Source organism: Crocodylus porosus, unplaced genomic scaffold (assembly GCF_001723895.1).
Source record: "Crocodylus porosus isolate Cpor-Errol unplaced genomic scaffold, CroPor_comp1, whole genome shotgun sequence".
Taxonomy (NCBI): domain Eukaryota; kingdom Metazoa; phylum Chordata; order Crocodylia; family Crocodylidae; genus Crocodylus; species Crocodylus porosus.
This window is the reverse complement of record NW_017728921.1, coordinates 23,867,027-23,883,339: the sequence shown is the minus strand read 5'-3', so window position 1 is coordinate 23,883,339 and position 16,313 is coordinate 23,867,027. Positions and strand designations below refer to the sequence as shown.

At 41.7% G+C, this 16,313-nt stretch overlaps 1 protein-coding gene across 5 annotated transcripts in view; it reads left to right on the top strand.

Moving 5' to 3' along the window:
• The window catches only part of MTMR3 (myotubularin related protein 3), a 188,146-nt gene that overhangs the window by 69,814 nt on the left and 102,019 nt on the right, over window positions 1–16,313 (top strand). For all 5 annotated transcript variants that reach the window (XM_019539286.1, XM_019539285.1, XM_019539284.1 and 2 more), the window contains exons 2-3: window positions 1,543–1,623; window positions 8,608–8,686. In XM_019539286.1, the coding sequence (XP_019394831.1) occupies window positions 8,684–8,686 (3 nt within the window). In that variant the 5' untranslated portion in view covers window positions 1,543–1,623; window positions 8,608–8,683. The remainder of the gene's footprint in view (window positions 1–1,542; window positions 1,624–8,607; window positions 8,687–16,313) is intronic.

The following is a 16,313-nucleotide window of genomic DNA, read 5'->3' as shown; positions in this document are numbered from 1 at the left end:
GGCGCAGGAAACTTCAGCAGGGGCCGGCACTGTTCAGAGCCACAAAGAAGGAGGAGGGACAGCTGCAGCTGGACCTGTGGCCTGGTGCTGGTGGGAGCTGCTGCTGGGAGGGAGCAAGTGGGGTGAGGTAGATGGGTTGCACTGGCAGGGCTGCGGGTGCTGTGGATTGGGAGTGAGGGGCAACAGCACTGGCAGAAGCAGAGCACCAGCATATCAGTGCTGCTCAGTGCCACACAACAGGATCTTCTACTTTTTTATTAGAGAATTTTTTATTTTTAAACAGAGAAAACCAGGATCCCAGATCATCTGGCCCATGGGGCTTCCCAGGGGCCAGAAATTTGCTGGTGAGGGGGGTGGTGCCAGTGTTAATTGCCAAGACTCCCAGAGCTGTGGCAATTAACACTGCCACCACTTGTCCTGCTGCCAAATGTCTGGACCCTTGGGGAGGCTTGCAGAACAGATCCAGAGGATTGAGTCACTGCCAGACTGGATGAGTTGGTCACTAATGGGCTAGATTAATATTGATCTTTTGGTGTATTGTTCTCTCAGGTTTCTGTGGCTGTTTGCAGACCTTAACACCCCCCCTCCCCGGAAATAGCACTTTAAACTTTGTGCACTTCCATGCCTAGCCCAGCACATTCTCAGAAGAGGCAATGTGTTATTTGGACCCGGCTCACCCAACATCTGTATAGATTGGGTGATTTAGTGGGTCTTTTGGTGCTTTTTTTCTAAAAGCAGATTGAATCAGCTTTAGCTAAATTGGCCCAGCTGAAGCGCCCAAAATCTACAGATGCTGCAGAGCCAGGTATCAGTAATGTGCTGCTGCTTCTGGTAAAATGTGGTTTTGTTTTCTTGGGGATTTTTTTATGTCTGCAAGGAGCCTATATAGAGTTTACATATTTTCAAACACCATCTTTATAGGTGGTTGGCTCTCTTTATAGCTGGATAGTCATTTTTATCATGTGATGATTTGCATATGTGGCTAGTCTAAATGTATCGTGCGATTTAACCAGTGCATAATATATGTAACATGTATCGGGGCCTATGTTTTTTATTAATGATTTGTTGGGTTTTTTGGTTTATTTTTTAATTCTTTTTTTTTAGTAAAAATTCAAATTCATTTGAAAATGAAACTTCATTTGTAAAGTTTTGTACAAGAAAACATACAGGAGCTTTCCCATAGCTAGTGTTAACTAATTTCTTTTATCACTCCCTGTAACCATGGGGGTTAAACAAGAGTTGAGTTAACTTAAAGGCTGCACTTCTGAATAGCTGCTAATGGTGAAGTAGTCTGACCAGGACCTGTGTGCGTCTCTCAATCTAACTGTTGTATGACCGAGTTAGGTATATCTGTCTGAAAAGTTATGATTTCTCATGCAGTAATTAGTGACTGTTGACCTTTCCTTTTTTAAGCTGAGATTTGCTTGGCAACTCAGTTTGTTTAAAAAAAGAAATAATTTTTAAAAAGGAAATGCTTGTTTTGGTTGGATGTTTTTATTCTTAGAAGGTTTGCCTTCTAAAATATAATCTTATAATTTTCAGCATTCAGTGTGAAGAACCAGAAGATCAACCTCTGAAACTTGTCGGGACAAAGAAGAATCTTCTGTTATCTATTATTACTTGGTAAGTTAATAATTTTATCACTGTTTTTGAGATGATGTATCCATTGCTACAGGTTTCCCAAACTATAAATAACTAGCCTGCTCACAGAATAAAAGAGAAAAAATAAGGCTAGCATCCTAACATGTTGGTTACAACCTTGTATTTTTATAGTTGTTGAGTTTATAAAAGAATTCTGGTCCAGAGTGTTTTACACGGGCTATTTCTTTACTATGCCGGCTGCTGTCTCTCTGACAAGTGTGTTATGGTAGTGGGAGATTTTCTGCCGCTGGAGTTGCACGTACTGCTCCAAATGACAGAAGCTCTGCTTGAAGCCTCCTTCCGTTGGCAGAGCTGTGATTTTATTTATGTTCCTGGTTTGACAAAGCTCTGTTAGTAAATGTTCTTAGTGTACAAAACCACCAAAAAGATTTCTAGCTCCTTCTTTCCTTTTTTGTGAAGAAAATCTTCCAAATGCAAAGCAAGTGCTGTCTCCCTAAGTCTCTGTTAACAGTAGAGTCTGAACAAGGCAATATAAATGTCAGTATTGTTAACCACTCCATTACTGAACAGCTTAATAGAACCATTCAACTGTATTAAGATGCAGTGAAAGATTTTGGGGAAAAGGGTCATTGGAGCAGTTAGTTGCTGTCAGCAGTTGCAGGAATAAGAAACAAGAAGTATGATCTTACCTCAAAATGACTGTGTTCCCTTCACTCACAGTGGAAGAAAAGGATATTTATTCTTTCCGTGATATTAAATGTCTCAACATCTCCCTGGGTATCAAACCTAAACAGCCTCTTGAGTGCCTCATGTCCAAATACTTCAGCCACTCTTGTTATCCAAACATTTGGCTTCCATCCTACAATTTCTTAGTGCAACTAACTTCTGTCTAACGATAAAACTGTGGGGATGTCTCAAACTTTGTTTTAGTAGCAAATAAATGAAACAGTGCTGGGAAGGGAACAAGGGGGAAGAAAAATTTAAATGCTTGTGTTTTTTATCTGTTTCTTATCCTTTCTCTCCTAATTTTCTTTGCTGCTCACACTCAAATGTATTCAAGTGTATGCAAAGTTATTTACTTTTTAAGTCCATTTGCATATCAGCTGGGTTTTCTGCTTTGAGGCTACTGAAAGATTTATAGTTAATGCTGGTTGTAATTATGGAAATATGTCCAGATATTTAGTTGGAGGGCATATTTTATCATGATAAGTACTTAGGATGAACCCATAGTAGCTGAGCAAAAGCTGAAGTCATGCCTTTTTATAATTATCTTGCTCTAGTAAGTGTGTGAATGGATAATTTACAGAAAGGCCAAATATTTTACTTTGGTTAAAGTTAACAGAAATAAAAGCACTGAAATGAACTGAAAACTTGATATCCCTTTGAGAGAATATTGATCACACCTATGAACCATACAGTCCTGTTGTCTCTGCTATATATAGCAATTTTCAATAGCTATGGGGAAGAAAAATATTATTTATGACAAAATGGGATACTGACACTGGATTGGAAATTAGTGCTGAAGATTGGAGACCATCTGGAATAATGGTCCTCACAAATCCTTCACTAAAATAATTTTTTTTTTTTTTTAAATCCTATATGGATTTTGAAATCATCCAGTGTAAGAACAGGCAAATGTTGGAAGGAGTGTAGTCAGTTAGTAGGTTTTTACCACATATGGTATATGTGTCCTAGAATCAAACTGTTTTGGAAACAGGTTGTAGCCACGGTCTGGGGAATAACAGGATAACCCCTTACGGCATGTCCACACATGCAAGCACAGTTCAAATAGAAGTGGTGCAGATTTGAGTCTGGGTTTTTTGCCTTGGCGTACGTGCCCAGACATGTACTTCGGTGTGGTGCAATTTGTGCCACTTGAGGCAAAATAACCCTGCCCAGTTCCTCCCGGATGTGCAGCCGGGGGGAGCTAGAGCCTGGGACCAGCACCTGTGCTGTCCCCAGCAGTATAAAAAGCTGCCCTGTCCTGGCACCCTGGGTACAAAAAGCTGCCCTGTCACATAGCTCAAGGCTACTCGCTCTCAGGAGCTTTTGGGGCCCAGCCAATTGGTATGTGGGGACACTGCGCCTTGTGACAACTGCTGAAGCAGCCCTGAGTGTTCCCTGCACCCTTTATCCACTGCAGCAGTCTGGCAGTGGGGGCTGCTGCCTTGCTGTGACCTGCTTTGCAGCTGCGACAACACATGGCCCCAAGGCTGTGTACCTGCCAGACTCAGATGGGGACAGCACAACAGGGTGGATTGATTTAAATCAAGGTGATTTAAATCATTGATTTAACTCATGATTTAAACCACCAAGAGAAAACCCTGATTTTAAATAATTGATTTAAATCAAGTTTCCCACTGATGCTTCTTCACATATTTCTTAAACAATGGCGCAAAATCTGATCACTTAAACGTGTTAATTTACAACTCAATACAGCATTTTACAACATCTGTCCTTAAACTCTTTTTTTTTTAATTTTCAAATTTTATTAACTCTAACAGACAAGTCATCACAACACTAAACATACGCTGTCCTTAAAACTTAGACAACTAGATCTCGTCTTTCCCACTCCCACTGTCATTTTTATTCATAGACTGAAACAGAAATATGAGTTTTCCTGCTTTTTCAACTCCCAGTCTATTTTCCTAGCTTTGAGTGAATAACACCAAGCAATGAAACTATATTCTCTCTGCTGCTACTGCTGTGAAAAGTTGGCTTAACAACTGAAGGAACTCTGTTTCAAGGTGCCTGGCTAATGATTTCCACCAATACAGGGGAAGTACTTTGTTCAAAACATCATCAGTAAACATGTACTGTTTAAATGGTTCCCCTCCAGCCCTGAAATATATTATGGCTGGCATAACTGAGGAATGATTTTAAGATGCCCATGCCATGGCAGCAATATCATCTTGAGAAGTTAGGCATTTACCTTTATATCTGGGGTTGAGACTGTTTGCCAGAAAATGAGGTAGAGTTAGTCCTCAATCCATTTGGTTCTTTATTGCCTGCAGTTTAACTTTCTGGTTAGGTATTTCTTTCTTCAGTGTCTCTTGAAGTGCCTTCCAAATTTCGACAGCATCACCAATGCAGCAATAATCTCTCTGAAGTTTGTTTAAGGCTATGAATATAGGCTTCAGTATACTGAGCATATCCTCTACATTCCTCTTTAATCCAATGTTAGATACTTTGGATGAAATACTTCCATCTATTTTATCACTGTTTTTGTCACAATTTTTTATGAGCGTAGGCCAGTTCTTAATAAATTGTTCAAAACAATCAATCACAGAATTCCATCGAGCATCTTAAGGGAGAATTAATTTACATCCTTCTGCTCACTTCAGTGAAGCTGAAGCAAAATGGTCGTTATGGAAGGATTTTGCGACTTCAGCAACATTTTCTTTTATTTCTTGGGAAGTACTTAAGTCTTTGGCTAAAATATGCATTAAATGGGCATTGCAGCCATATGTTGTTAAGGAGGATCCTTCTGTTTTTTCTTTTAAGTACCTTCTCATTTTTGCCATGTTTGCAGCATTGTCTGTGACAAAACTGTGCATGTGACAGTTGAATTTTTGTTCACAGTTTATTACAGCTTCCACTGCCACTTCTTTTAAATATTCTGCAGTGTGGGCATTTCCCAAAGTATCTGTTGTTTCTGAAAGATATGCAACCCCATCTTCTGTTATCACATTGGCACATATTACTGGATCATTGTGTACGTTGCTTCACCCATCAAGGCTTAAACTGGCAAATTTCCCCTCTGTATTTCTTGCACACTGTTCAAGTTCCTTCTCATACACTGTATATAGCAACCTTCCACCAATGTCTGCTCTACCAGGTGGAGTGTAGCCTGGTTGTAAGGCCTCAGCCATGTCAATGAAGTGTTTATTGTTAACAATGCAAAAAGGAGAATTTGTGACATAAATGAACCATGCAATCTTCATTTATGATGTCTTGCTGATATTTGCTGGTCCTTACTACAAACCCATCCATGGTGATGGTTTTACTGGATGTTTGAAGTCTTTTGCCTGCTACTGATACTTTGTTGTCTGAAATACATTTAGTGGGAGCACTGCTGCTAAAAGTACCAAGGATGACTCTAGAGTTGTTGCAGATAGACAGTCAAAGTCTCTTATGCGTAAATGGGATCCTGAAACAAACATGATTTTTGAATTGTTATTCTTCTCAGTTCTTTTCACTGGATTATTCAGTTAATCATTTACATTTCTTTTTCAGCAAGGATGCTTCCAAATGACCAAAAAAGCTTAGACTGACTGCACTTAGAGTGCAGTCAATTTTGGAGTAAGCCCCATTGAACTCACTGGCACTTCTCTTTTTTGAGAAAACAAGTATAGGATGGGGGGTTCCCTTGGGAAAGCTGAGTTACACTGAAGTAAAATAGGGAATCAATTTATGGCATCACCATTATAGTCTGCGGCCATGAAGTTCCAAAATAAGGGGCGTGTATTATGTAATATAAAATAAGAAAATGACACCCAGTAGCAACTGGCAACTCTAGATTTCTCTTACTGCAGCTTTCTGTACTGCAAATTTGGGTGATAGATTCTAAACCTAGTTAACTAATTAAACAAGCCATAAGGATTAGCTAAGCTAAACCTCTTTTTCTAGCAGCATCCAAGATAGCAAACAGCTTGGGAATTTACTTGTTAAATCACACTTATACTACAAGGCATAGAGAGAGTCTTGAAGAATGATGCATTGCAAAGTGACTTATTTAATTTACTAACTAGTTGATCCACATTGTTCTTCTCCCCCTAGGCCCACTCCCCCCCAGGATCCCTCGCCTCCCCTGTGGTACCCAGGTTCCCAGTAACTCACGGTCCTTCCTCTGGGGGCTGTTTTATAGTTGATCTGGCCTCTGGGTCCCCACACCATCTCGGGCCTCCTGAAACCGTTGGCCTCGAGTTGAGGGTTCTTTCCTCTGGGCCCTGGGCCCCGCACTGGGCACCCAGGGAGCTCCTACGGGAGCCGACCCTTCACTGGCTCCAGTTCCCCAGCCTCACGCCAGGGGTCTTTCCCCTTCCTGGGCCCTGCTTTGGGCACTGGGGCTCTTTTAGTTTAATGCTGAGCCACACTGCAGGGCTCTGGTTATGCAGCCTAGAGCTGGGGCTAACTGCAGCAGCCTTGAGCTGCTCCCAGGGCCGGCTTTCCATACGCCGACCTGCGCACCACGTGGGGCCTGAACAGCCTCAAGCTGCTCCCAGGGCTGGCTCTCCATGCACCGATCCACACCATGTGGGGCCTGAGCAGCCTCAAGCTGCTCCCAGGGCTGACTCTCCATGCAGCAATCCACACTTGTCGAGGCTCAGGCAGGGTCCATATAGTCTTCTGCGGAGCTCCTCTCTCCTCGCCATCACTTGCTGCACCTGCATTTTATTTACACTGGGGGCTCTGCCCTGATGTCTGCCGGACCTATAAAGCACAGTCTTCAATCGGGTCCGGGGCGCCTTGCATCCCCCCGGCCGCTCCCAGCTGTTACCTGATTATTGGAAATGTTCCACCAATCCCAAGTGTCATTCTCCAAGCCAGACTTGCCAGACAAAAGCAACGAGCCCACCACACCTGTAATAAGTTTTTTCCTTCCACATGTTGTACAACGCTGCTTAAAGAGTAACTCTTCATTTTCACTAATTTAATTAATTGGTCAGCAATGGACCTCCATTGTTTTGGGGGGGGGTTTTGATAATTTTTGAGCCAGCACATAGATCCATAATATTTTAATTATAATGTTTCATTGATATAAAAATGAATGATTCTGTAGTGGATCAAATTTGGTGTCTAGTCTGAGGATATTTGGATTATATGGATCATATAATTTAGATTAAACAAACTACGTACTTTTATATGTATAATAGTGGCATAAATACCTTAAGTAAGTGGTGGAATGGTAAATAAAACCAGGTTAGATCCCTTTTCATAACCAGCATCTCCAGCTCAAACCTCCATTTCCCCCAGCTGCTATCTTCAGGTCCAACCTCTCTCAGTATTCATACTCCTTCTTTTTCCTTTTCAAACTCTGTCCCCATCTCATTTTCCTCATGATGAGTAGCTCCCAGCTCAGAAACCCCCTGTTGCTGGCCATGGAGAAGCAGGATTTGAAGCAGTGGAGAATGATCATGATTACAGGCAATGAGGAATCTAATATCCTTTTTATTTTACAAGACAATCTGTTAGTATACTGTGTCTAGTTCTGATGTCCATAATTCAATATGGAAACTGGTAAATTGGAAGAGGGTTCAGAGAAGGACCACGAGAATGATTTGAGAATCAAGTCTGGCTTACTCTGGCTTATCGAAAAAAAAGTTTTAAAGCATGACTGGATCACAGTACATAGGTATAAAGGAACAGAAATTTGGTAATCAAGGATTCTTCAGTCTAACAGACATAGGTATAACAAAATTCAGTGGCTGGAAGCTTCGGACCGAAACCAGGAAGTAGGAGCTCATTTTAACAGCAAGGGTAACTAACCATTAGAATATAAAATTAAGATTAGATATTTTTTAAAAAGTATGTTGTAGTATAAACAACAACTCTTACAGGGAAATCTTATGGTCTGTGTTTTACACAAAGTCAAACTAAATATAGTGGGGGGGGTTTCTGGCGTTATAATCTATGAATCTGCCTTTTAGATGACTCAGGGGAGCTTTCAGGGTGGGCTTGAAAGCTGATATGTTTTAATTTAAGTGATACAAACAGGCTGGTTTAATTGCTACAATCAAACTAGCACTCTCTCAGCAGTCCACTCCAACCTGATTATTCAGAATGAATTGCAGGAACCAGACGCATTTCATAATGGAGCTTCTGTGCCTGGAGGCAAGTTAGTGTGCACTATCTTCATCTGTTCACAATTGTGCTATTTACTTGGGGTTTTCTCGTAGCTAGATCCTTGATCATTGGAAATTAGCATGGATTTAAAACAATGTGTTTGCCTAAAGAAAAGAAAATGAAGTTGTCTTACATATGCTTTGTCATTTTGTTTTTCAGCTTTTACTATTACATAAAGAAGATCCTTGGTGTGTTGTGAGCAGGCGAGGATTTCTCCTCCTACTGTGGGCCTGTCATGGTAAGCAAATGTTTCTTTTATTTCAGGACTGACCAGGTCAAAGCAGGCTAAAGCATGAGAAAGTTGATCCTTAGCTGTAATATATCAAGGTTCAAGTTCAGCACTAAGGTCAGGGCTGTTTTCTCTCTCATGCCCTTATTAACCAGCGTTGTAGGAAGACACCTGCTAATAACATATTTGGTTTTTCTTCAACTATTCATATATATGTGCATTCTAGTCTGTGTACCTGCACTTTGTACTCTAAGAGTGTGGGTTTTACCAGCTGTACCTGTTCAGTTTGCATATGGTCCCTGACTTTCTATACCAAACCCGGGATGTATTAGGTGGTAGAGGATTAACTGCAGCTTGAGTTCTTCAGTGCTTCTGGTCTCAGATGGAGTGCCAGAGTCTGTAGCTAGTGTAGCCTCCTTTTAAATCTGTAGTCCATTTATAGCATCTGATGAAGTAGGTTGTTGTCTCCAAAAGCTGATGGCTGTCCAAACAAGTTGGTCTGTAAGCTGTTACCATGCCGTACCATCTACCTGAACTTTAGTATAAGCAGTTGAAGTTAGACTTATGGGCCCAAATCCAACTCCACTTTTTGGTAGCTAAGATCTTGCTCCTACCTGAGCAATTAGACTTGTTCTTTTGAGTCCATTCAGAAGGGATTTGTTGTGACCACTTACAATTGGACACAGTCTTATTCTACCTGAGAACATGACAGGTCCATGGAGGAGGATGGTTTGACACTTGAGGAAGTATACCCATCCACCTACCTTTTAACTGAATAGGCACTTGCCCAGAGAGTCGGAAACCCAGATTCTAGACCCTTTTCAGCCAGAGGAGGCTTAAGCCCGCATTTACTACATAGCAGGGTGCCCTTACTACCAGCCTAAGCTGGACTAACAGAATCCTCCATCCATTCTATTGAAGCTAATTCACTTGGCAGCCAAGAAGAGAAGATACATTGGGCCACAAGTAGAACAATTTAGAGGGAGCTTTCCCTTGGGGCTCAGTAAGTGGGGAACTGCTCTGGACACTGCTCTGCTTGTGTTCTTGTACTGCCAAGTAAGCAGATAATATCTCACTTTTTTCCCTTCCAATGAATATTAAATATGAGATGCAGGAAAACCCCCAGGACCTGGAGCCAGAAACCCCTTTTCGCCAGGGAAGCATTTCCTCTCACTGAACCTCTCTCTCTCTCTCCAGCTTGCTGTCCCCTTCATGGCGACATGCATGTTCCCCTCCTGGCTGCCTAGTTGTCCCTTTTCAGGATGCGAGCAAGAGGAAGATGTAGGCAATGACTAGCTCATGGCCTTCTAGTACAAACACTTTACCCATAGGAAGATTAAAACTTCATTTCCCACTTCTTGGCAAAGGGAGGCCTAGAGCCTGGAACTTTTGCTTCCTCGGCAAGTGCTTTAACTACAAGTTTTTAGGGCTGAAAAGTGGGTAAAATCTCTTCCCTCTTGTGTTTTGTCCATTACAATAGTTTCGGGACTTACCTGGTGTTATGCATGGGTCTGGGCATCTCTGCTCTGTCCTGAAACCTACATAGCCAGTGCCACTGCACAGCCTTCTGAGTGTGTTCCGAAGGCAGTCACAGGGTGAATGTAGTTATGCAAGTGTACATAGAATCCAAACTATGGCCAGCATTGCAGTTTTGTGGCTATGAGTGCAATCTAGACGTATAAAAAATATAGTAGAATTTATCTTTGGGATTAACAGAATTGGTTAGCTATGTTAGCCTGAAGTCAGGCAGAAGACAGTGGGGTGGTGTTTTAGAGGCTAACTGGTTGAGAGTGGCATAAGCTTTCGTAGCCAACGAAGCAGGCTGTTGCACAGAAAAAACTTACGGTTCTCTAAACCAGTTAAGTCTCTAAGATGCCACATACCTGGCATTTGGGGGGGAACTGGAGTTAGTGATGACTGCTTTCCTTTGCAAGATCCTTTTGGGATTTACTAATGAGAATGCTGTAAAAGAGTGCCATTTTGGTTTGGCAAGGTCACAGTGGAGAGGGATGAACTTCGCTGAAATATGTTCTTTGAATGTTTTTTAATATTGGTTTGATGCAACCCAAATGAGAGGAGAAGATGGGAGGTTCCCTGCTTCACGTATGTAAATTTTTAGTTGGATGTTTATGTTTGTAATTAGGGTATCCACAACACATTTTTCTTGGGGGATGATGGGAAATATTTCTAGAGCTCTGCACAGTATTCAGATTAATTTTATCTGCAACAATTGTGTGACATGGGGAAGAACCAGGAAAATTCTACTTTCTCTTCCACTTGCTATACCTATGGCTACTAATACTGTACTGTAACTTTATTTTTTGAGTGGTTAGGCACTGTAGAAACATTGCCTGGAGAATGCCAGCAATAGCAACCAGGAACAAAAGGGGCTGAAATGTGTCCCTCTAGAAGACTTAATTAAAATATGATTTAAGACTTGTCTACACTGTAAGATTGAGCCCTGTTTGTGGCAGTAGTCCTTTTGCTACTACAGGTTTCCCTCGATTTGTGCAGTAAATGCATTTCCGGAGAATGGCTCATAAATTGAATTCGCATAAAGCGAACCCATTTTATAATGTAACAGATAGGGATAGGTTCACATGGTGGTGAGAAAGGGAGTGAAGCTGGGACTAGGGAAGGGGTAGAGGGAGGAGTGCCACTCCTGGCCCTGCACAAGAGAGCAAAGCAGAGGGAACAGAGCAGCACTCACCTTGGCCCCTGCTGCAGTGGCCCTGGGGGTGGCTGGCGCCAGCTGCCTCCAGTCACTGGGCTGCACCGTTTTCTGCCTGTCCTCCAGCGCCTGGGCTCCACCTGTCCCTACTCAGCCCAGCTTCTGGGTTGCACTGTGCCCTGGTGCAAGCAGCTGGTGTTAGCTGCTCCTGGGGCTGCTGCAGCGTGGGTTGGGATGAGTGGGAACAAGCAGAGACCTGGGCAGCTTGTCCGCACTCACTCTAGCCTGTAGCAGCCCTAGGAGCAACTGGCGCCAGCTGTGGAGGGAACTGTCAGTGGGTGCGGGGTGGCTGCACCAAGCATTAGCAACAGCCTGGTGCTGCCACTGGTCCCAGCCTCCAGCAGCAGCCTGCTGTCATCCCACACAGGTCCGAGGGTACGCGCCCCCTGGGAAGAGCCTGACACAGTCCCCCAGCCCTCGCAGGGCGTGCAGAGCAGCAAGAAGTGCCCCCCCACCCCCCACCGCACCCACTGACCGTTCTCTCCACAGCTGGCACCCTGGGCTGCTGCAGCAGGGGCTGAGGTGAGTGGGGTCCAGGCCCCAAGGCCCTTTCCCCTCCCTCCACAGACTTACTTGTTTGGGTGCAGGGTGGGGCTATGCCGATTTGCATAAGAGTGAATTTACCTTCCATATAATGAATTATGGGTCTAAAAATGCTCATTGCATAGGAGTGAATTGGTACATACAGAATCTGCAATAAATTGAGGGAAACTTGTACATCTTTCAACTTGTTTTTTAAGAACAGATTTAAAACTTTGTTAAAAACGTTAAAATTTGTGGCTGTTTACGTGGCTTTGTAGAGTTGCAAGGGAATACAGGACCCTATGCATTCTAGCTACCAAAGATGTGGGGCTGAAAATTTTCCATTGCTTTATTTTTTCATGAGAAATTTTCCATTTCTAAAAATTCATTGTTTCATAAAATTCATTAGCAACCATGAATGGATGCCAATACAATATTAGGCAATCTTGGCAGTTTTGATGTTGTAAATAATGTTTTTCAGGTGATTATCCCGAGGAAATGTGAGAGAGAGTAAATATATGTTTTATTGTTTTGTAAACAGGAGGGTAACGCTCGGATAATAATCCAAATAAAAATTCAAGTTATGAATTCACCTAATTGGCTGTGCAGGTCAAATCAAAACCAAAGCTAAAATTCTTATTTCATCTTAGACTGCAAGTGAAAGCAAAACCAAACCTAAAGCTATAATTAATTTTTGTTTCACTTTCAGTTCAGCAAACACAGAGCAGTGTCTCATTTCTTTTCCTGAGTTGGCAGAGTTGGGAGTGTTTACATACAATCTGTTAGTGTCCTAGTGCTTTTCCTTTGAAGTAGTCGTAGTAATGCCTAATCTGGGAAAAAAAAAAAAAAACCAAGAAAAAAACCCTAGTGTGTGGCATCATCGTTCTAGTGAAGTTCAAGCCACTGAAGGAAGGAAGAAAGTTGGTAGGTGTAAACATTGCAGCCAGGAGTATGCTAACAATGCAGCAAGAATGAAGAAACATTTAATAACATGTAGAAAGTGTCCTGAAAGAGTACAAGCCATATACAGAAAACTAATACAACCAAATGTTGGAACAACATCATCTGAGAAAAGTCTACTTCAGAAATCCTATGTAAGTAAACAAATTAATATGTTAAACAACACACACTATGGATTAGCGTCTATATTGCTTTAAAACATTATAATTTTACAAGCTGTAAATCCAGCTGGACTATTGTTTGGTTTTCGGTTTATTTATTTAAAATATTTGTATCCTGCTTTTCTGTTTACACTAAGCACCCAAAATGGCTTAGGCTTAGCAATATATATTTTTAAATTGCATAATAGATAAATAGTTAACTATTTCAACCCAGCAGAGTGAGCTTAGTCCTCTAGTCAATGGCAGAGGCCAGACTATACTTCCATTTGGCTCTGCAGTCCCAGGGCAACTGAGCAGCAAGTTGAGCATCAGTGTTCTTTCTGGCTGGGGGGGGAAGCATCCTTCTATCCATCCTTGCACTGGATAAGGTCAGACTAGAATAGGCTAAAATAAAAATCTTTTCCCCCTTTTGTTGCAGGAACTTGGTAGCTCAAGTGAAATAGCAGATATGCAAAAAATGGACAATGAAAATGTAGAGCTGCCAGGTCTGGGGGAAGAAGAAGCAGGACCCTCGCTTTCAAGATCACTGTCACCTGATATGTGATCCACCATGAGCTGCTGTTCAAGACGGTCAATCTTTTTATCGAGCTTTGTGGACAAAATATCAAAAGAAGATCAAGAAGAAGCAGATGAGACGTTACCTTGAGCTATATTTGCAAGCGGTACACCTCTTTCCATAACTGAAAATCAGTACTGGAAGGAACATTACAAACTAACTCGCCCATCATATAAGTTAGCCTCATGTTATCACTTATCACATTCTCTTTTAAATACAGAGTATGACAGAGCTCAAACAATGGTTATTCAAAGGATTGGTCAAGCAGAATCACTGACTGATGTCAGATGGATGGACTGATATACAAGGAAAGCAACACGTGAACCAATATTCCTGAAAGCAATTGCTACCAAATTCTTCTCATCATCCAGGTGAATACGTAGCCAAATTACTGAACGACGAGATTGAAAGTGCAGGTCCCTTCAGAGTAGAAGCCCTTGTAATAATAATAATGCAAGTAACGTGAAACCTGCATGGCAAATAGTAAAGGCAAAGTATCCTCATTTAATAGTATTTGGCTGTCTTGCTCATGTGGTGAATCTTCTGGCAATGGACATAGCAAGTATGGATACAATGAAGACAATATCGGCAAACTGCAGAGCGATTGTGAAGGTATTCAACAATCATCATGCTGCTAATCAGACTTCGAAGAAATTGTAGAAAGAGAAGCAGGGGAGGGAAAGTGCACTTTTATTGCCAGGGGAAACTAGATGGGGCTCAGCTACAAAATGTTTACATAGTTTGCTGCACACAGAAAACTTTTTGCAGTGTGCTTCAATAGATGACAGTATCCCAGATTATTCCTGTGAACATTCAGAAGCAGGTTCTCAACAACGTGTTCTGGATTCAAGTTCAAGGAGCATTCAATTTGCTACTACCGGTTTCAATGGCAATCAAGAAACTTGAAGGAGATTACACCAAGCCTTTCAAATATTCCAGAGATATTCAGGCAACTGAATGAAAATTTAATTTAGCTTCTGCCTTCTTCACCTCTATCCAAAAAAAGTAGTAGTAGTAAAACAAATCTTTACTAAGAGATCTGAGTTTTGCTCTCATCCAGTTTATCTGGCAGCAAACCTTTTGGTTCCTCAACAAAGAGGACAACATTTATCAGAAGATGAATTATCTACTGTTCTCGATACAATTATGGAAGTAGCTAAGAGTGTCCCCAACATTGATGAAATAGCCTTGATGACAGACATTGCCAAGTACTGTGCAAAAGAAAAACTTAGGAGCAAAGACATCATTTGGTGGGCAGCAGAGAATGTCTCCTCTCACGTGGTAGAAGGGATACTGTAACACCCAACTGTTGTCCAGGATTGCTCTAAGGATCCTAAGCATGCCACCAAGAGCAGCTTCTTGTGAACGGAACTGGAAGGCTTTCAGCTCAGTCGAGACAAAAAAGATGAATAGACTAACAAATGAACACACCGCTAAGCTTGTTTCTATTTCTCAAAATCTCTTGCTTCTGGATCAGTCAGAAGCACCATTAGTGGAGAAGTTGCAGTGTAATGATAAGTTGCCCTTGCCCATAAACTCATTGGTAAAACCATCCTTTCCTGAAAGAGAATGTGGTTCAAGTAGTTCTGGATCAGGTTTGCCTCAGTCTGATTCTGTAATGGAACTAATGAGTAGTGCAAGTGCTTCTACAGATAGTGACAGTGAAACTGGAGGTGCCACAGTGACCTCAGTGGAAAGAGTTAAACTCTGTTGAAGATAAGTGGACAACTGCAGCATATCATGCACAGTTCTTTGGGTGTGCTAACATTAGTGTGTCAACAGTTTTCTGTGCCTTTTGGGGTTTTTTTCTTAACTTTAAACAAACAACATAAGGGGAATGCATGCTATTGTGTATTGTCTTTACATTTTTACAAGTATTCCAATAAAAATAATTTCTTTCCACATAAAGCTTTGAATTTGTTTGAGTATAACATTTAAACCACATTAAGTGTGCTGCATTTAACTTTTTTCATAAACAAATTTCAGTTCTAATACTTGTGGTTGTTGGGTCATAAAATTAACATGGGGTAACTTTTTAGTTATGTTTACTAAATATAAGTCAAAGAAACATGCTAAATCAGATCATGCTCTATTTAGGGCATTGGAAATTTTTCCAATTCAATTTTTTCCTGAAAACCCACATCTCTGGTACCTACATGAGTACATAGTTGGAATGTACCAACTAAGCATAGTTGACATAATCTAAAACATGTAGTTAGCCTATGTTCCCCCCAGGGTAAAGGGGTTAAGTAGCTCCCATGCCATGCTGTGACAGGAAGAGAGGCAAGATGCTGTGCATGGCAACCAGACTGATACAGAATTGTAGGGTGATAAGATAGTCTTACACAATGGTTTTAGCATGCAGTGTACAATTGCTGGGGTTGGTAATATTCAAAGGCATTAATGGTCTTTGTAGGTCTATGGGGTATGTGGGGTGTTCAGTCCATCTCCTTTCTGTTGCTTCTGGTGGGTGGTCCTGGTTGGGTATCTTCATACTGGCCCGTGTTGTGTCAATTATCAGGATCCTTTTGTTATCCTCATCTGTTACAATAATGTTTTGGTACTGCTAATTGTCTCAGCCTGGGACAGCATGGTTCACGGCTAGCCTCCTGATCTGTGCTGTGATGGCCTTCACCAGTTGGTCCTGTATGGCATTGTGATGCATTTGCCACCCTCGCATAGAGCTTGCAGCCGCATTGGACATAC